Below are 21,335 nucleotides of genomic sequence, written 5' to 3'. Positions count from 1 at the left end.
TTGAGGGAAGGAGCAGTAGTGAGTAGTTGCCGTACCGTCAGAACTGTGTAAATATCCTTTCCGTCCTTTCTCTGGGCTGGAGTGGAAGCTCTCCCCTGTGTGGAGCACGGTTAAGTACAGGCATACGGAGACAGCAGAGAGACGGGCCCTCAGGAAGCTCATTAGGTCTGCATTACATTAGCACACCGGGCCAGTGAACAAAACCTTAGATCAACTGGATTAATTTCCTTCGTTAGTACTCAAAAACTGAAATTACACCATTTTTTTGCCATGTAGTAGATTAGCTTAATTGTTTTTTGGTAACGATTAATTGGGTGTAGTTCAAATCTCTGTGGAGGAAGAGTGCTTGACTCCAGCTTGTAGAACAGGTACATCAGGCAGCAAATTGTAGCCTAGCTTATTCCCCTATACACAGCCCTTTGACAAATGAGCAATTTGTCAAGGTGTGTTAGCAACAGGGCAGGGACGAGCAATATATTCACATCTTTTCCCTTTGCCGTTTGCTTATTGTTGGCATCCCATTGTGTTTCTGTAGTAGTCCTTTTCTACTGACAGAACTATGCTCAACTCTGACAAGCTCAATACCAGCTTATAGCATTGCAGCAGCATTAGTTGAGAGGACAACAATGAACACTTGATATGACTAATCGACTGTTATGTGGTATTTGGCAGAATAATCATTATTAGGCCTACAATTCCTCATTCCCCCAGATTAGGTGCAATGTCACCGCACGTTGTGTTAACGTTTGCCTGGGCCAGAATGTCTGGTCACAGCATGTCATAATGCCAGTTTTTATTCTTGTATCTGTCAGTTATTGCTCTCTATGACTGTTGGGTAATATTGTGGCACTCTGTGGCTCAATGAAGCCGCAATGCGCTAACTTTGATGTGTGTTTTCTTCAATTAAGAATTGTCCCCCCCAGCACTTGGCTGTCTACAGGTAGCCATAAGACTGGCAGTGCTTAGATTAGAGAAGGTATGCAGATGCACACACATGCACACATAACACACACAGGCGGGTGCCCCACTTCCCGTGTGTTTCTGTGGTGTGGGGCCTCCTATTAGCCTGCTGCTGCTCTGTAGGATGTGGTGTGACTGAGGACGGTTCTGCCGCTCTGGGTGTGTCATCGTGGAGAGAACATTCTGGGACAAGACATACTGCAAATGTGTGTTTTTCGCACATACGCAGTTTTGGGAAAGTGATCTGATGTTCTACTACTTCTGCAAGTAAAATGTCTGTTGACTAAAAATGATAGTCAAACTACCTCAGTAAATTGGAGTATTGTCACGCTTAAATTATGTTGACGAAACATGCTGTGTGTGGATGGTTGTGCTGCTCTGTAGGATGTGTGTGTTTGTGTGTGTGTGTGTGTGTGTGAGGATGGTTGAGCTGCTCTGTAGGATGTGTGTGTGTGTGTGTGTGTGTGTGTGTGTGTGTGTGTGTGTGAGAGGATGGTTGAGCTGCTCTGTAGGACGTTTATAAGCAGAGTTGCAAAGGGAGAGGACCGTAACCGTAATTTTGGGAATTGACACCATACAAATTGAGGAGATTTGAGGAAGATTATCCAGATTTGAGGAGATGAAGCTTGCTGTGTTTGAGATAAATTTGTCAGGCAACTCAAGTTAAAATGTTAAATGTTTTTTTTTGCGTTATTTTAGTCAAAATATATTCATTTTGAAGTTATTGTTAATACAACATACATCTATTTGTGCCGGGAGTGAGGACGGTCGTCTGGCTCCGATCCCAGGCGGCTGGGGGGAGGGGGTGGGGTTGGGACTCTGCTATAAACCTTTCCTGACTTTCCGTGCGTCCCAATGCAGCACCCCAACCCCCCACCGCCGTGCTGGAGGCCTGGGGAGACTGGCTCTGAGGGTGTGTGCTATCTCTTTGGTGTTATTGTTTTACAGAGATGAGTAGTTCAGCCCCACCCCCATGCTCCACGTGCCGTGCCACCATTATCCGCGCCTGTGTTTTTGGGCTGGTGATTAGTTCTGCAGGCTGGGTGCTGTGCTGCTCCTGGTCTCACAGTCTCTGCCTGCTTCTCTCCGCTTTCCTCCCCTTTGCTGTCTCCTGGTTGCCATGGAGAATGGTTTTTTTTTGCCTCCCAGTAGAAGAGAAATTAACACCATTTTTAATTGGCTCTGGGGCCTCAATTTCCACCCCCCTGTCCGCCAACTGCCAGGGACTGAGGAAGAGCGTCTCATCTCCTCATTATCAGCTGCAGCCCCCCACACACACCCTGCGAGAGTGGAGCACAAAGGCAGAGCCTGCAGAGTCCTGTAGTGTGTATCTCACTCACTCACACAGTCACTCACACACGCACACGCACACGCTCACACACACACTCACACACACTCACACTCATGCACACACACCCACACACTCACGCACACACACACACCCACACACATACGCTCAAGCACATACATACGCATACACATACTCGTACATATACACTCACACACACACAAATGCATAAACACATACGCACACACGCACACACGCACACACACACACACACACACACACACACACACACACACACACACACACACACACACACTCTCAAGCCCATACATACGCAAACACATACTCGTTCATATACACTCACACACACACAAATGCATAAACATATACGCGCACACGCACACACACACACACACACACACACACACACACACACTCAAGCCCATACATACGCATACACATACTCGTTCATATACACTCACACACACACAAACACTTGCTTGCACATATACTGTACACGCATGCACGCTCACTTGCTCATATACACGGGTGCACACATATGCACACGCTCTCACCCACCCACTCACTCACTCACCAACTCACTCACTCACTCACACACGCTGGCACACATACACACTCACACGCATAAATACACATATACACACTAAACACACATAAACAAATACACTAAACACACAGGCTGCACGCTTTGTGCACATTGCTCTGTTTTGTGGCCGGCCAGTTCCTGAGTGATTTTAGTGTCTGGTGTGTTTCCAGACGGAGTCTTGTGCACTGCTTAATAGCATCATATATCTGCATTTCTGTTGATACGAAGGCCGCGTTTTCAGGTTTGTGCACAAATATACGCGTGTAATCCTGGGCCTTGCGTGCCCCATAAATTCATCCCGATGTGCTCCCTGACACAGTGTGTAAACCAGCGAGGTCTGCTTTCTCTCTGTGCGCTGGTGTGTAAGTGTGTGATTAACCGCCTGCACCCCAGCAGCCCAGGCAAACAGTGACCTGTCCAACTGTGAGCCGGATTGAGCTCCTCTACTCACACACACACGCACACACACACACGCACACACACGCACACACACGCACACACACACGCACACGCGCACACACACACACACGCACACGCGCACACACCCTTCACTCGCGCTCACGCACACACACACACACTCACACACACACGCACTCACACGTGCACGCACACTCACCCCAGCAGCCCAGGCAGACAGGAACCATCAGTGACCTGTCCAACCGTGAGGCGGATACAGCGCCTCTCCTCCCCCAGGTTCATCATAGCGTGGTGGCTGCTTGTAAAATGGCTCTTTTACCTTAATATCCTGTCTTATGTTTCCTATCCGTTTGTGTGAGAGTACATCCAACTGAGACAGGGGTGTGTGGCACTGCCATCACTGAGAGGAGAGACCAGGACGCAGAAAGCCAGGTTTCGTGAATAGACGTCTACCCCCCCCCCCCCCCCGCCACCCCTCGCCCTCCTCTTCCGCCCCTCGGCAGAGAGGATGCCATCAAGGGACAAAAGCACGCCTGTCCCACCCCCCTGCCCGGCCCCCTCCCCCTCCCTGCACACACACACTCTGCCCCCTTCTCCGCTTCCAGATAATTAGCCAAACTCCTCTTTCTCATTAAGGCCGTCAGCTGATTGTCTGTCTGTCTGTCTGTCTGTCTGCTGGGCGTGAGCATGTTATAGCTACACTCATTTCACCCTTCATAATTAGGCTGACAGATCTAGCTTGAGGATAATTAATGATAAATAATTAGAATAAGAACAATAATCATTATTGGCAGCAATGGTAACAATTATGGTAATGATTCATAATGATTATTATTCACTGTAGTTGAGGTTTCTTTTCTAGCAGATGTCCAAGGCCAGGTGGCTCAAGCAGATTAATAAAAACGACCTTTTTACACTAGAACTTTTTACACCGTTCATATATTTGTTTATTTATGAGGCAAGGATGCGTCTATCAGAGAAAGGTCCCACTCAGGATTCATACTCGCAACCTCATAGTCAGTGATCCAGTTCCTTGGCTTGATATTTTATCAGTGCATTATTTTTTTTTCCCCATTCTTGTTTTTGTGTATTTATACTCCATGTGTTGCTGGTGGCTTAATTATGGCAGCACAATAACAGGAGTCGTGACAATGGGACCCAGGGAATTACATGTGGCAGCGCATGAATGCGGCCATCATCGAATGGCGAGGCTTCCTTTGTTGCATCTGCCACGGGATATTGGGATTGTGGAGTATTTAATCATCCTCTGGGAGAGGAGGAGCGCGCAGGCAAAACCTGGAGGTAATGTGGATATAATGAAGAGCCTTATGAACTAAGAGTGCAGGAGAGAACGGGGGAGAGAGAGGGAGAGAGACGGAGAGAGAGGGGGCGAGAGACTTAAATACGAAAGCATTAGCGAGAGACACTTTGTATTTCAGCCTGTTCTTACCCTTTCAGGCTGAAAGAAATCCTCTGCAGGCGAAGCCAGACAACCCTTATGTAACTTTTTCATTTAAAACACAAGGCCCATTTATTTATTGATGTGGCCACTGGGGTTTATAGGTTCATGAAGTGTGACCTATTGTCACACTTGTAATGAAGTTATCTGAGGGACCACCCCTCCCCCTCTCTTTCGTTTCCCCTCTCTCCTGCCTCCTTCCTCTGCTCACGCCTCCCCCCGTCACGCCGATCGGTGCTCGCCGTGCCTCCGTCAGAGAGAGGGGCTGGCTGTGCGTCTGTCCGGGGCTGGGCTGGGCTGGGCTGGGCTGGGCACGGTGGCGATTCGGGGGGCTTCTGCGGGATGTGGCACACGATCTGCTCCACATCCTCCGGCTTTCATGCGCTCCGCTCAGGATGGGAGAACTGAATTCCACCATCGTCCCTCCCGCAAACGACATCCCCTCCCCACAGCATGAACTGGGCTGATGTCACCACAAGTCATAAACCATCCAACAAACAAATGTTAATGATAAAACAATGAAAGCAGCGATGGCAGCCGTACACTGCTGTGTGCGTGTGTGTGTGTGCATGTGCATGTGCGTGTGTGTGTGTGTGTGTGTGTGTGCGTGTGTGTGTGCATGTGCATGTGCGTGTGTGTGTGCGTGTGCGTGTGCGTGCGCGTGCGTGTGTGTGTTCTGTGAGGCATGGACTCAGCGATGGCAGCCGTACTCTTGTGTGTGCGTGTGTGTGTGTGCGTGTGCGTGTGTGTGTTTATGTGTGTGTGTGTGTGTGTGTGTGTGTGTGCGCGTGCGTGTGTGTTCTGTGAGGCACAGATGCCCCGTGGTGCTGGAGCTGCCGTCAGAGCTCCTGCTCGCTGCTGTGGGATCAGCTGGGTGGTCTTATTTATTTATTTAGGGTGTGTTTGTACCTTTTCCTGGCAGTGTAGCGGCTGCTCCGGCGGCCGGCCTGTCCGCCGGCCTCTGCTCGCTCCTCATCGGCCGCCTCCTCCATCTGACTGCCTGGGGGGGGCAGGGTGGAGGGCAGGCCGTTTACAGAATCGACCCCTCCAGTCTCCTAGCAACAGAGCTGTTTGGAACGGGACGGAGGAGTGAGAGTAGGGAGGTGGGGTGGGTGGGGTGGGTGGGGACTGTAATTATTCTATGCAGTCAGGGACAACAGGGGCCTCCAGGTTCAGCAGTGAGGCAGAGCGGGGTGGGAGAGAGAGAGAGCAGGAGGGAGGGAGGGAGGGAGGGAGGGAGGGAGGGAGGGAGGGATAGAGAGGAGGGTAGGAGAGAGAGAGGGAGGAGGGCAGTTTGGCAGGAATAGAAGGCCTGGGAGGGAGATACCTGAGGACGGACTCGCAGGGGTGACAGAGTGCATTAGCGGCCGGAGCTCAGCGGTTGTTTTGTTGTCTATTAAAGACTATTTGAGCGTTTGCGAAGACGTTTGCTTTCTCATTTTCTCCTCCCTTCGTTCTGTTCATTCGCTGCTCCCTGTGACTGAATGGAACACGTGTGTTTTTCAGCATGTGTGCTGTGAGAAGGCCGTGTGCGACTCTGAATCACTCTGTGAGACTACCCGAGTGCGTAGGGTGCTGCGCTGCTTGCAGTCTTATGTTTGACGCGTACGGGCGTGGAACGTCAATTTGTGACCCCTGCTCTGATGGAGGCTAGCGCTGGGTAGAGACGGTTAGCGCTCGGGCTAGCGCTCTGCAGGGATGGTTAGCATTCGGGCTAGCGCCTGACTGGGATGGTTAGCACTCTGGCGCTCGGCAGGGACGGTTAGCGCTCGGGCTAGCGCTCTGCAGGGATGGTTAGCATTCGGGCATGCACCTGACTGGGATGGTTAGCACTCTGGCGCGCGGCAGGGACGGTTAGCGCTCGGGCTAGCCCTCGGCAGGGACGCTCAGTGCTCGACTTTGACCCAGCGCAGGCGAAGCCTCTGTCCTGGCCGCTTCGCCTGAAGGCCCCCCCTCCCCCCCCTGCCCCACATATCTGTGCGCTGGGGCTCCTCCTGTCAGGGCAGTCCTGTCCCGCTCCGCTGATGTGCCCCGCAACCGTGGGGGTGGGCCGGGGGAGGCAGCATCATCACCGCATCATCTGTCCCGGTCACTCTGGCGGGGGCCGCGCACGTGTCCCCTCTCCTGAAGGCTGCTGCCATTTCCTCATCGGGCAACCAACTGAGAGAGATCGCTAGTGAAGCCTTCAAATGTTATACCAACATGGAGCGTTGCTTTCTTAAACAGCATTAGAATTAATAGAAAAAATGATAATACAATAATAATACCAACAATATAATACATATTAAAATAATAATAATAATAATAATAATAATAATAATAATTGATTATTATGATAAAAGCCCACATTAGCACAGTGGCTGGAGAGGGCTGAATTAAAGCCTACCCTTTCTGTAAGCTGTGCCGTGCTGCCATGGCAACCCTCATTACCTGGCACACTCGGGAGAGAGGGAGGGAGAGTGCTGGAGAGGCAGAGGGAGAGGGAGAGGGAGAAAGGGAAAGGAGAGTTGCCTGTTGGTGGATTGACTTTCTTGCTGTTCTGCCCACTAATGGCTGCCAAAGGAGCAGGGTTTACAGAATAATGAGAAAGGGTCGGTCTCGTACTCTCTCTCTCACTGTTCCCAGACACCCCTCCTCCCTGCTCCCAATTTGGCCCTCGTCCTGTGGAACACTAAGTAGAGAAGTACAGAAAAACACAAGACAGTGATGTGTTGCTTTATCAGTGCACAATACAAAATCTGTTTTATATTTCATAAGAAAGATTTTAAGGACTGGCAAAGGCAAGAATGAGCTATTGAAAGGGTGAAAAAAGAAGTGAGAGAGACAGATAGAGGGGGGAGGAAGGAAGGCAAAAGGAAACAAAGGACAAGAGAGAAAAGGAGAGTGGATATGTTTTTTCCTGTGTGGGTTTGAAGCGTGTGTAAATCAGATGGCCCTCACTGTCGTGACCGTTGTAGCAATTCAAGTTTTACTAGGTGCAGCCATCTGTGTCATGTGACCTGCTGCCCCACACACCTGCCCGAGAGGTCGGCTGTAGTTTCCATGGCAACAAGGTTTGCCTTATGGAAAGCAGGGTGCCAGAGTGGTCTGTTTGTTCATAGTCTTATTTTTCATCATTAGTATTAAACTGCAAAGTAAAGCAATTTTTTTCTTTTTTATTGAAGACACGCCATGCAAGGAATGTAATTGTTTTATAATGATAATATAATTGGATGATGTCCTGATTCACTTACATTTTGATCATCTGTAATATTCTCTTTAAAACCAAGTCATTTAGCCAGATGCCACTGTTTGGCTTGCAAACCTCTGCCTGGTTTTATTTGCAAAGGGGATTAATACATTATTAATTAACTGATTTACAAGAATAATACAACTAAAGACATGACGTTATATGTACGGTATCAGTTTAAAATGTTTTCTCATGGAGTTTAGATATGCTGTGGTGTTGATATTGCTTGAGGAACCATTTGTTGTGCGGTGTGCAGTTTGCCTGGATTGTTGGTTTTGGATAAAAATACAGGTCCATTCAGCTGCTATTGACAAAACACCGCAGAAAACAACAAAAGCCAGTAGCGGTTGAAAGGTTTGGTATGTATACCACTGGCTGTTATTTATTTATTCTCCCACTATATTTATGTCATTGATATTCCATTAGCAAAGGGGAGATGGATTCAGAGAACTTGTCATTTTTGAGGACTATTATAGTCGCACAGAATCGCACTCGGACACTAGCACTGTGAACGTTATAAGTGCTGCTATAACTGCTAGCGCTCATCCCAGCCATTGTGAAACGGGAACACCACCTTCATTTCGCTGAATCGCCTCCGAGCATTTTTCTATGAGCAAATGCTCTGCGGACAAGGAAAGTGATGCCGAACGGTTATGTGTTGTGTATTTCCCAGCACGGGCGTTGAGCAGTGTGGAAATGACCCGCTGCAGTCCTCTTTAGGCTGCAGAGCATGCGGTGGCCTGTTAGAGCGGTAGGGTGATGGGCTTCTCTCTCTTGCAGTGTGTGGACGGGGGCTCGGCTCAGGATAGTTCCTCCCTGAAGAGGGTGGCGGTGGTGGAGGACTTCTTTGACATCATCTACGCCATGCACGTGGAGATCAGCGCTGACCCTGGGAAAGCGCCCAAACACGCCGGACAAAAGAAGACTTACAAAGCGGTGAGATGGACTACCTGACCGGGCCTAACATTAGACCTCCATTCTCCCTCTCTCTCTCTATCCCTCTCTACCTGCCCCCTCCTGACTGACTTTACATTCACTGTGGCCCCTTATGTCACTCCTCCATTCTCCCTCTCTCTCTCTATCCCTCTCTACCTGCCCCTTCCTGACTGACTTTACATTCACTGTGGCCCCTCATGTTACTCCTCCATTCTCCCTCTCTCTCTATCCCTCTCTACCTACCCCTTCCTGACTGACTTTACAGTCACTGTGGCCCCTTATGTTACTCCTCCATTCTCCCTCTCTCTCTATCCCTCTCTACCTGCCCCTTCCTGACTGACTTTACATTCACTGTGGCCCCTTATGCTACTCCTCCATTCTCCCTCTCTCTATCCCTCTCTACCTGCCCCTTCCTCACTGACTTTACATTCACTGCGGCCCCTTATCTTACTCCTCCATTCTCCCTTCCTTTACATCTCTGTCTTATCCATATTTCTTCTGTCTTCTTCAACATGTCTCCTGTGAATCGAGCGTTGTTTAATTAACGAATACCCATTGCCTTTATTTTCAATATCCCTCATTTTTCTTTCCTCTTACTTTTCTTCAGAATTTCACATTGTATTTGTCGGCCCGTGAGATCACAGCCAGCCGGCCTTATGTTCTCTATTTAAGGCTTCAATCTGCTGCCGTCCCACAGGGGATGTGCTTCAGCCCGGCCCAAGCTCTGAGCCATGCAGATGCTTCAGCTGCCTCTCCCGTCCTCTCCCTTTCTTACATGAGGTGGATGATTGGCAGGAGCACTTATTTTTAGCTGATACGAAGCCATTGATTACGACCGGCTTCTAATGAGTCAACAATATCCCGCATTTCCGCCCACTTTACATGTGCATTCCCCGTGTCTATTGTGGCCGTATTTGCTGGTGTTTATTGAGGTGGAATGGGAGATAGGGACCGGGAGGGGAGGGCACTTTATCCCTGAAATCAGCCGAATCAAATAAAGGCAGACGCGCGGCGCGAGGACGGCGCGGCCACCCGTCCTACATTTTGAAAACATTTCTCTTTATCTTTTGTATTTGAAACAGGAAGAATGTGAAAAGTTGCTGTGATTTTCATTTGGTTTGTGTGAAAGGAAACGTTTCTCACTTTTGATTAAAAGAGGGAGGGAGGATATTGGATTCTTGTGAGAGCTTGACCTCCGGTCACAACAAAGACATTTTTTCTGTGTCAACTATTGAGCTTTTGGTTTTTTGGAGAAAGCAACAGCTGAAGACTAGAAATATTTAGATTATGGGTGGCCAAGGAGGCCAGAGTCCAATCTAGGGCATATTGCGCCACATTTCTTTCAAAGTTTCATTTCGAAAAATGAAAGTGGCGCCATTGAAGTTGTGCCACAAAATTCAATGAAATATTTAAATTCCATTATTCACTCATAGTTCTCTTCACTGTCTGTGCCAGAAATCCTGCCCTCTTCTGTTGAAATAGCATAACTGCACCTCTCCTATGAATAATTCACATGCACTGCTAGTGCCATACCTGACATGTGGGATTATGTTGAAGGTTAGAATAGTGATTATCGGCTATGGGTCATTTGCAGAGGCTTTTCATATTGATTCAAGGTGTTTGCTGTGTCACTTTTACTGGTCGTTATGGAACTCCCTGGGCTAGGCCTGTTTCCTACGTATTCGCCCAGCACCCCTCTCCTCCCCTTTAACAGCAGGCTATCGTGAGCCTCCTATTTTCAGCTGTGAACATTGTTCCATTTTCAGAGCTGTCTCTGCCTCCAGCACTGAGAGCTTCTGTGTTTTTCCCTTCCTGCCACTCTTAGCCCCCTCATAGCCTCCTCCTGTGCCCTGTCTCACGGCCCCATAGATGCTGCCTTATCGAGGCCTTGATACGGTGCTCTGACTGTGCACTGCCGCCCCGAAGGCTGAGCCGCAGGGGGGCGCTGTCGGGATGGGGCGGCCGGTTTGGGGCCCCTCCTGGCACGGCAGCGGGTTGTTATCGAAAGCCCCGGGGGAAAGGGAGGCGTACGTACGCATGTCCTCTGCACTCTGCTGCCCTGCCAGGGTTGCATGAAGGTCGCGTTTAAGGGGATGCCAGCAGGGGGGAGAGAGGAGGTGGGGAGGGAGGACGGAGGGGGGGGGGGGCGGTGAAGAGACGCCCGGGACGGTTGGGCTCCTGTCAGGGGTGGGAGGGGGAGGGGGCATGTGCACGAGCCAGCCTCTGGGCTCAGTTAGCAGTGTTAGCCAGTACTGAAGGGACTCTACTGCAAGCTGGCCACAACATGGCTGTTTAATCATTTGATAATTCTGAAATAATTAGCTTTATTGTCATAGCACTCTTATATACCCATCTTGTTGTTTTCTCTCCTAACTCTAACCCTGTTTTGTGATGGAGAGCACTCTGCCTGCCTGTGAACTGCTGTGTCTGTCAGATTAACCTCGCTGTCTGTGGTCACTGGTCGCAGCACTCCTACTAATACACTCCAGCCCAGTCCCTGAGAAATGATAAGGAGGAGTGGGAGAGTTATTCACCAACGGCTGTGACTGACATTTCTCTGGTTTTTATTCTGGAGCACACACAGAACTGGAGCTTTAACACAGAGCCACACACATATGTGTGCATACTCTCGCAGATACCTGCTGGCCCCTGCATACACAGACACACACACATACGGGCACACTCACACGCGCACACACACGCATACGGGCACACGCACACACATGCACACACACATACACACCACACACACACACACATACGGGCACACACACACACATACGGGCACACTCATGCACGCACACACACACACATACGGGCACACGCACACACATACACACCACACACACACAAGTGGGAAAAGGAGAAGAGGGAGAGGGGAGAAAGAGAAGTGAAGAGAGACATTTTTTTTTCACTTTAGACCACGCAGCGCTAGAATGACATTTACCCCCCAACTGTGACAAAGGTTTGCAGCCATTAGTGCTCCTTTATTTGGTTTGTGTGCCTTGGCGGGGGGTCGCCAGGTCTGCCATGGTCTCAGGACATGGCCTGAGCACGCGGGGGCTCTCACAGGGGAATTAGACAAAAGCTATCGGGGTCGCCTACCGTTTCATTTCCGTACGCTCAACACAGACGCCGTCGTGCACCTGCATATTAACACCGCAGCGTTTCACACCGTCCGTGTATGATGCGAATCTTCACTTTTCTCCATTTCTCTCCCTTGTGTTAACATTGTTCGATGCTGATCATACTGTAAGTGGAGTGTTCACTGCTGTGATGATGCAGTCCCCCGTCCCCCCCTTTTCTCAGATCGCGGAGACGTACGCTTTCCTGCCCAGGGAGGCGGTGACCCGTTTCCTGATGAGCTGCGGGGAGTGTCAGAAGAGGATGCACATCAACCCCAGCGGGGCCGAGTTCAAAGGTACTGACCCGGGCCCAAAGTCAAGCGCATTACCGATACACAGCAACCGGCCATAATCCAGGCCTTATCACAGACACTCCACGCAAATAACTCCATATTCATACAGAACGGGCTGAGTTTCGCCATCATACGAGGCATAAATTTGTATTCACTTTATTCATTTTAGTTGTATTGAACTTTTATTTAGAAATAAAACCCCTTGAACTTTTATTTTGAAATGACAAAATCTATAGTAACTGGAAAGCTGCTGAAGGGAGCTGCAGCTGTGTAATGCATTTGGAGAGGTGTATCTTTTGAATGCATGACTGTAGTTTGTAGTTCAGATAATCTTAACCTTGGTATTGATATTGATGAGCTTGTTTGAGTCTCAGCAGGCAGTCTCTTGGAGGTGTTGCTGTAGTTACACTCAGCTAGGAGGCGGCTGATATCAGGAGTTTCACCAGCAGGGGCGGTTAGCGCACGTCTGTGGATTACGTCATTAGGTTTTGTGTTTGAGAATGCAAATGCATTCCTCCTCAAATATAGTGTCATTTTTAGAAACTCCTCAATAAAACTCTGCAATTATTACAGTTATTACAGCGCAGTTACTCAGCTGTCAACACATAATTTTGATGAAGAGACCTTATACTTCCCCAGTTGCATTGTTGAACAGCTACAGCGTGTCTCGGACCAGTGGGCAGTTAAGAGGAGTGCGGAAATAGCGGCTTGCCCACAGATGCTGATGTCACACCTCTATGTGTGTGACAGTATTTACACTGCCCCACCCCCTCCTTCTCAAACAAGCACAAGTGTGGCACTTCCTTCTTTATTCCAAGAGGAATAAGAAAATAAAGCGGGAATTGTGTAGTGACTGTTGGGTAAACAGCATGGAGGAACATCTCCAGGCCTGATGGAAGCCCTGTCAGGGCATTGTGTCAATGTTGAACTAACGCAGAGTGTCGCAGAAGAGAGCAGCTAATTGGCTGCCTGCCCCATGGGGGTCCCTTCACTCTGCTCTGTCTGCCTAAGCCACCCAGTCTAAAGTTCACCACTGAATTATTAAACAATTAATTACAGTACACAGGCTGTTTTTAATCGCCACAAGTGCTAATTAATATCGGTCTTTCCTCCCTACAGTAGCAGTATTTTGCCGGGTTGGTAAAGCCGCTTATAATGTAATAAATCACGCTGCTTATCCTACTTGAGGAATATTTCTCGGTCGTCACTGATGTCTGAATGTCACTAAATGTCTAAATCTGTGAAGGAGAATATTCATAAACGCAGAATGAAAAAGTGAATGAACGCGCAGGAGTAAATGACTGGAGGGGTGATTATTGATTATTGATCGCTGGTCTGTGTGGAAGGTGTGCCCAGTGGGGGATTGACGGATGTTTGCTGTGATTGATTGATAGGGGCTGATGTGGGGCCTGGGGTGGGTTCTGTGCCCCAGGCATGGGGGACTCTCTCAGGACACCCGATTTCTCAAACATCTCGCTTTTACAAATGTATTCTTTCTGACAGGGCAGACCAGCGTACAGTGCTGTGAGAATGGCAGGTCGTATCAGCACTGACTCAGTGCACAGTAAACACAACGTCAGAATGACGCTCGGTCAGTCTTGGTGGGGGTGTAGATAGGAAACGGGACATTATGTACGGTGCGCTGCATAAGGGGTGCATCAGAGTGCTCTGGAGCCCAAACCTCCTCGAGCGCCTATCCTTTAGCCCACACCAGGGTAAGACTACCCCCCCCCCCCCCCCCCCGCACCACCCTCTTAACATCATCTTCACTCTGCTCCACACAAAGCCTACCCAGCGCGTGCCTGTGTGGGCACCCGGCTTCATACAGCCTGCACTGCACACACAGTCCTCAGTGCTGATTGTGTTTAAATAGCTCAACATTAACGACTGTGTGAAAAGACCAGGCTTTATGAATCTATTCCAGTACCCAACGCCAGTGAAACGAATGGAGACGGAGGCTGAGGGGGCGTTTTTCAGTGCTGGATCTCTGCACTGAACACTCGGCCCCCGTCCCTCTAGTGGACACGGATAACAGCCACGGCCCACGGCTCCCTGGCAGGGAGGTGCTCTCATGAGCCCGGGAGACCTCAGTGCAATTTAGCCTCCCTCTCTCTAAGCTCGCAATATTCAATTCATTTCTATTTTATTTTAAGAGTGCTTTTTTTTTTACATTACATTATTGGCATTTGGCAGACGCTCTTATCCAGAGCGACGTACAGTTTATTAGTTTAAGCAGGAGACAATCCTCCCCTGGAGCAATGCAGGGTTAAGGGCCTTGCTCAAGGGCCCAACGGCTGGGCGGATCTTATAGTAGCTACAGGGATTAGAACCACCGACCCTGCGTGTCCCAGTCATTTACCTTAACCACTACGCTACAGGCCGCCCTGGCCTGGCCGCTACAGGCCCCGCCACAGCTTTTTTTTTACAGAGACGCTGTTACGATGACGCTTTGCAGAGAAAACTGGAAGGAAAATTAGGGAGGAACCAGTTCTGACTGGCCAGACCGGTGTAGTAGTTAAGATGGAATTAATGGTAACAGAAATTTAATGAGGGATTTATCAGAGCAAATGATCAAATGGGAAAAAATATATATTGAGAGATGATGCCCTGTTTCCAAGATTTCCTTTATGCTACATGGCGTGTGTGCTATGACTGTAAAGGCAGTACTGACTAGCAAGATTTTATGTGAGATTAACTTACCAGACGCAATGAGTCAAACTTGCAGTCAACTGTTTTTCAGTGATAGTGTCACTGTGCCCCTTTCCCCTTGGTGCAGAGATAATTAGTCATAGGTCTGTGTTTCTCTGGGATGAATGCTGTAAAACAGGGAAGGCGTTTTATAAATTAGGTCTATTAAGTCACCCTTGAATTTCTGAAAGCCTACACTAAACACAGACCTTGCACCTTACACACCCCAAAACAGCAGGCATCGTTCATTTTGAGTGGTATCTAAACTCAGCACCACAGAGACACTCTGAACATCTTGTTAAATTGCAAATTTGAGGTTGCTGTTCCGTACATGTCTTCATCAATGAACTGTAAAATACATACTGTATAAATAATTTCACATCATTTTCATATTTTTTCCACCCCAGTTTGCACGGTGTTTTTCTGAGGTACGATGGCAGAGCTGGCTCTGCTTAGCCCTCAGATGGCATAATGCACTAACCCTCTTCCTTTCATATGTCTCTGGAACATGGATACATACTAGAGATTTGAATACATTACATTTCGAGATGGATAGGTAGAGAGAGAGAAAAAAAAAGAGAGATCCTTAATTTAGGGAGATATAATTTACATACATTTTTTTACACTTCCAATCCCAGCAATGTGCTCTATATCTAAATGTATCATTAAATATATAGTGCGCTAAGACATGAAAACATATCTGCAAGCTGCTTGAAAAATGATGACAGGCAGGTCTATGACATTCATGCTATTTATTTCATATTCATAAGGGCTTTATCAAGCTCCCTCAGATTTCACAATGAATTACCCATTGATCGGTGCATTATGAAAAGGAAAGGGCACTGTAATGTACTGTACAGAGGTCAAATAATTTATGCCACACATTGCATTTTGGATTTCCTCAGCGTGAGATGCAGGTCTGGTTCTCCCCGCTGACTGAGTCATTGGGGTTTTTTTTACTGTAATTATGTGTTAGGCTCAGTACATTGCATTCACGATGACTACAGCCTCACTGGACTTGTACCTATAGCACATCTCTATATTGTTTGAGCTCTCTGGCCCTGTGAACACAGATTAGCTGCCTGTTCTTCTACCTACTGACATATGGTGCAGTCACAAACCATGTCTGCTGTTAACTGGACTCCTTGCTGGTAATTATCAGACATTGTCCAATGCTCGGTGAGCCGGGAAGCACGGAAATAAACAAAGAGCTTGTGTTTGGAGACTTCTGATACCAAACTGGTCATTCATCTAGTAAAAGCTGAAATCTTCTTCACAGTTTTTATTATCCTGCACATGAGTCACATAACACCACATGTCTTTCAAGATGCTGTAGTGGCACATGGGTGTTACGTGGAGCGTTTTCTCTCACTTACACAGTGTACCCTGCGCTCGCCCAATCACACCAAACAACCTACGACGTCTCTCGCACTGCGCCGGGAGAGCAGCGTCTCGCGTCTCGCGTCTCGTCTCACATCCCGCCTGACCTCTTTTACAGAGAACGACCGGCCCGCATCCCTGGTGCCAGATCTCATCGATTACAACATGCCGCTCACCACCACCTACCTGAAGCAGATGAAGTTACAGTTTATGAACGCCACCGAGCAGGTAGGCCTGGAGTCTGGCCTTATTCCACGTCTGTCTGTGTTGCTTTTTCTTTTGCTGTGGGCGGGGCTGGATGAGGCTCGCCCAATCATCTCTCAGAAGCTGCCTGTGACTGTGTCAGAGGTCCTGTCTCTTGTCAGTGAGATGTTGGACGGTTTGAGAGTGTGTGAAACAAACAAGAGAAGAGCCAGGTGTCCTTATTTTAGAGTAGAGGGGGTTGCTGAAACCTCACCTTAAAATGCTGCCTAGGTGGAGGTCTACCAATAGGCCCAAGATGCCACGATGGATAGTAATCCTGCCTTCACTTGTTCATTTGATTTGTCTGTACGGAAAGCACAAAGGGGTTGCACATATTCTTGGTGATCCATTTTGGCCTGTCAGCAATCGTCGCCAGGGCATGACCTGTAATATTGTTAGGAGCCCCAAAGCCCTCCTGGAGCAGAGCTTCCTGAATGTGGCCTCCATCAGAGTGTGGATAAGGGCTAATCCCTGCCCTGCGGCTGCTAACATTAAAGCATGTGGGTGCTCATATCGCCCCACACCACACTGCAGGAGTAGTTTGTTGCGCTTTGCATGTACCTGGAGCATCTTTTCTCTGGATAAATGATGGTTGTTCTCACTGTCCCCCTGATTGGACAGCTTTCTTTTATGAAGGCCAAACACAGGGCCTTAGTGCTGTCAGTTGTCGTTGGCGTGGGTGGCGGGTGAGAATGTACCACACATGTGCATGTACGAAGAAAGGAGTAGGGTCTGATTTATTACAATCAGCCAAATGCCTCTGCCAATTTAATTGAGGCTGGAGATGTGAGAAAAGCACTCAAGCTCTCATTTTGTGCAGATTGGCAAATATGTCTCGCTGTTTCAATTCTGTGCATGCGAATGCAGTTAACTCAGTCTCACTTTAACTCTTCCTCCACTCTTCTCCATCTCTGCTCTCTCACTCCCGCACACTCTTCTCCGTCTCTGCTCTCTCACTCTCACACACTCTTCTCCATCTCTGCTCTCTCACTCTCACACACTCTTCTCCATCTCTGCTCTCTCACTCTCACACACTCTTCTCCATCTCTGCTCTCTCACTCCCACACACTCTTCTCCATCTCTGCTCTCTCACTCCAGCACACTCTTCTCCATCTCTGCTCTCTCACTCCAGCACACTCTTCTCCATCTCTGCTCTCTCACTCTCACACACTCTTCTCCATCTCTGCTCTCTCACTCCCACACACTCTTCTCCATCTCTGCTCTCTCACTCTCACACACTCTTCTACCCTGCGCTCTCTCTCACTCTTAATACACTCTTCCACCCTCTGCTTTCTCCTGTCACACTCTTTTCTCTCCTCATTTGCCTCCTCCCTCTACCCTCCCCCTCATCTCTCCCTTTCTCTTTGTTACATTTTTTCTGAAGAGTGTCATACATTGAAACTGGATATATACACATTTTATGCCATTTCATATTCTAAATAGCCCTGATATTGCTTCTGATATTTTTGATATTCTTTATTATCTTAATTGAGACTTGCTGCAGGAATATGCTATTGTGCTATATTTATCCTCAATCTTGTAGGTTCATTACTGTCACAAATGCATATGCATAGAGCTTCATAGGCGCTGTGTATGTAAATGTGGTAGAGTGAGTGATTGCATGTTTTTTGTGGGTAAAGTCAGGGGTGACTCCCGGAGCCCTCTATAGGTGTGGGTGTGTGGCCCTTGCGGACACCTACAGCAGGGCCTGTGCTGTTTTAGTGTGAGAGAACACGGCGGGGCTACGGCTATGTGCAGCCTGTCAGAAAGGAAGTGAGGAACAATGGCTGAAGAAGAGGGGGCTCTGGCCGGGGGGGGGGACGCGGTGTTCGCTGCACTCTGAACGCGGGGTGAGACTGACGAAGGTCCGTGCTGGGCAGGAGCCCCTTCTCTGCCTGGTTCTGGGCTGCATTGTGTGCTGAGAGGACGCAGACTGCGTTTGTGGAGGAGGATGTGTTTGTGTGGCCAGCCCATCAGGGTGCATGTGTCCAGGCCAATTCAATAAAGGAGGAAATTACAGACATCCTTCCTGCAGACGGCAGACACAGGGCCACAGCTCTGACTGCCAGGGAGGGGGAGAGAGGGCCGTGGGCTGTAGGAGAGGGGGTTTGAACAGAGCAATTCCATTTCATTTTTCTTGTGAATTCTTTCTCCATTTAGATTGTTTCTTTCTGTGAAAGTATAACAAAGTTATAGTTATTCTTTCTGGTGGAAAAATGGCAGTAACAAAACATGGTTAAGATATTTAAAAAAATCATTTTAATGTTCTCATGTTCCAGTATATGTGTGCCGTAACCATGCCGTTCACAGTGATTTGGTAAGACAAAGAGAAAATTCTAGACTCTCGGGAGCACAAGTAATTTTCAAAATGAGCACCAAGTGATGCATTCACACAAGCAAAACTAGCAGAGAATGTGGTGAAGTTAATAATAAAAGCACTATTCGTAATACTATATAGTTGTATGCTTGTGAAAATTTACAAAAATTATCATGTTCCTGGTTAATAACAACAAAGAAAGCAAGTTTGTGTCTGCAGTGTACTGACGTTGAATGAGCATGATCTTCCCCTTTACTGCCTTCAGGTGGCAGTGTTTCCCAACAAATCCCCCCTTCAAAGTGATTCATGCCCACAAAAAAAGCATTAGTCCAATTTGTCTGTTTACTCAGAGTGAAGGAAAATGGTGGGGACCCCACCTTAGGCCAGTTATCAGCACCATGAAGAAAATTGTTACACAAGCTGATAAGTAAGATGTTATGACATGTTATGTGGTTAGTGATGGAGTCTGCACTGAAATGTCTCCCACACAAAAATAGACACAAATGAATACACTCACCTCAGGGTATAGTGCTTGTTGAGGCACATGAAAGGACTGCACATTATTATCCAACATGTTTCCATGTTTTGCATGCAATTTTGCATCAAACAAGTTTGAAAAAAGTCCAGACCTTTGCTTCCCCCTCATCTATTCCCTGGGTTCAAGTTTGATTCCTGAAACCAAACATTTCCATTCCTTCTCTCCTGCTGGCATAAAATGTGTTGGCCAAGAAGGTCAGAGGGCATGGGCGATTGCACTGTTTCATTAAAATCCAACAGCATTGGGCTGAGCTAAAGCAGAGCCGATTCCTTTTAAAAATGCAAAGGCACAGAAGTCCCTCATTTACATTTGACCCTGTAGTGCTGTATGTCTGTCCTTGTGGTGAATAAACATGTTTACAGTAAATGCAGTTAAAATCTTTGCTAGTGAGCTGGACAACTTCATAAATAAGCAATCTGTGAAGGCACCTCTTCCTTCGTGAGTCTTCTTTTGTGAGAGTCTCACTTAATAGGAGATGGTCAGTTCATATCTAGTATTGTTTGCAAATGAACACAAGAGCTTTAATGACTGCTGCCTGTTTGATGAGTAGATAGCCAATTAGCTACCTCTTTAACAAGTGACCCTGGCTGATTATGTCGATGATTTCTCTTAATCCCAAATCATGGCACTAACAATAATTATGGATGTGTTTGATTAGCTTCATTAAATGAGCAAGGAATATATAATTATAATTCATAATATAAGTAACTATGGTATGTACTGGCCTTCATCTAGCATGTATATTTTCTCTTCTGAGTTAAGATAGATGTGTATTTTATTTTCTGTTCAGTTCAAGAACCAGTGCTTTCTTTTGTATCAGAGCTGATAAACTGGGCCCATGCACCTGTTCTAAAGCAGTCTTCAGCTCATATCAGTAAGAAGCAAATCGATCAATGGGGAATTTATTTTATGAATATGGTTGATATAATACTCAGAGCGGGTAGAACTAATGTGGGATGCCGATCCAACGGCGTTGTCTTTATTTTTTCAAGCTGATGTGACAGACATAATATGGTTGGAGCATTTCCAGGCAAACAATACAATTAACAAGAACGACAAGACTAACAAAGAGAGGGAGCGGGCTCAGGGACGGGAGAGGGAGAGAGAGAGAGTGAGAGAGGGAGAGAGGGAGAGAGGGAGGGGGATGGTGGGGTTGTAAAAGCTAGCCAAAGCCGCCAATCAAAATTTAAAGGGATTTAGTGATTCTACTGTACCACACTGTACAGCCCTCTGCACGAGGTGTGACGTCAACATTAGCCGCCCCGCCTCCTTCTTCGGGGCTGGTTGCCAGTGCGAGTCACAGTGAGGGTCCTGTCTCTCTCATTAGCAGGATATTGTTTAAATATTAAAACGAAAAAGATATAAAAAGGAAGGGGAAAAATATTACACCGAGGGTTGACAGTTATATTTGAAAGATACAGCTTGGTAAAAAGGTAAGCAGTTTGTGTTGTTTTGTTGTTGTTTTTGTTTTTTTATTATTATTATCGGTTGGCTAAATAGCCAGCACGCTACGGGCTCAGCTAATTCCTGTATTTTTCCTTGGCTATGGACAACAATGTGGTGTACAGTGAAATTGGCCATGCCTTGCTCTCTTATTTCCATGATGTTTTGTACTTTTCTAAATGTACATTTCTAAATGAAAATGAACAGATGCAGCACCAACATTTCGACGCGCTCCATCTTTTCTATAAGCTTCAAACAGTTATAATAAGTAGCTATGGTTTCTATTGTTATTTCAGAAGAGAATGTGAATAGGACTCCGTATTTCCTTGTAAAAATATACTCATATCGCGAAACATCAAGCGGTATTTTTGACACCTAGCTTTTCTGAGTAGTAGCGCTGACATTGTAATCG

At 47.5% G+C, this 21,335-nt stretch overlaps 1 protein-coding gene across 2 annotated transcripts in view; it reads left to right on the top strand.

Moving 5' to 3' along the window:
- Positions 1-21,335, top strand: part of nol4lb (nucleolar protein 4-like b) — a 97,003-nt gene that overhangs the window by 12,283 nt on the left and 63,385 nt on the right. For both annotated transcript variants that reach the window (XM_061257899.1, XM_061257900.1), the window contains exons 2-4: positions 8,741-8,896; positions 12,206-12,317; positions 16,501-16,610. In XM_061257899.1, the coding sequence (XP_061113883.1) occupies positions 8,741-8,896; positions 12,206-12,317; positions 16,501-16,610 (378 nt within the window). The remainder of the gene's footprint in view (positions 1-8,740; positions 8,897-12,205; positions 12,318-16,500; positions 16,611-21,335) is intronic.

The sequence above is a fragment of the Conger conger genome, chromosome 10 (assembly GCF_963514075.1).
Source record: "Conger conger chromosome 10, fConCon1.1, whole genome shotgun sequence".
Lineage (NCBI taxonomy): Eukaryota > Metazoa > Chordata > Actinopteri > Anguilliformes > Congridae > Conger > Conger conger.
The sequence above is the reverse complement of the archived record's forward strand: the minus strand, read 5'-3'. Positions and strand labels throughout refer to the sequence as shown.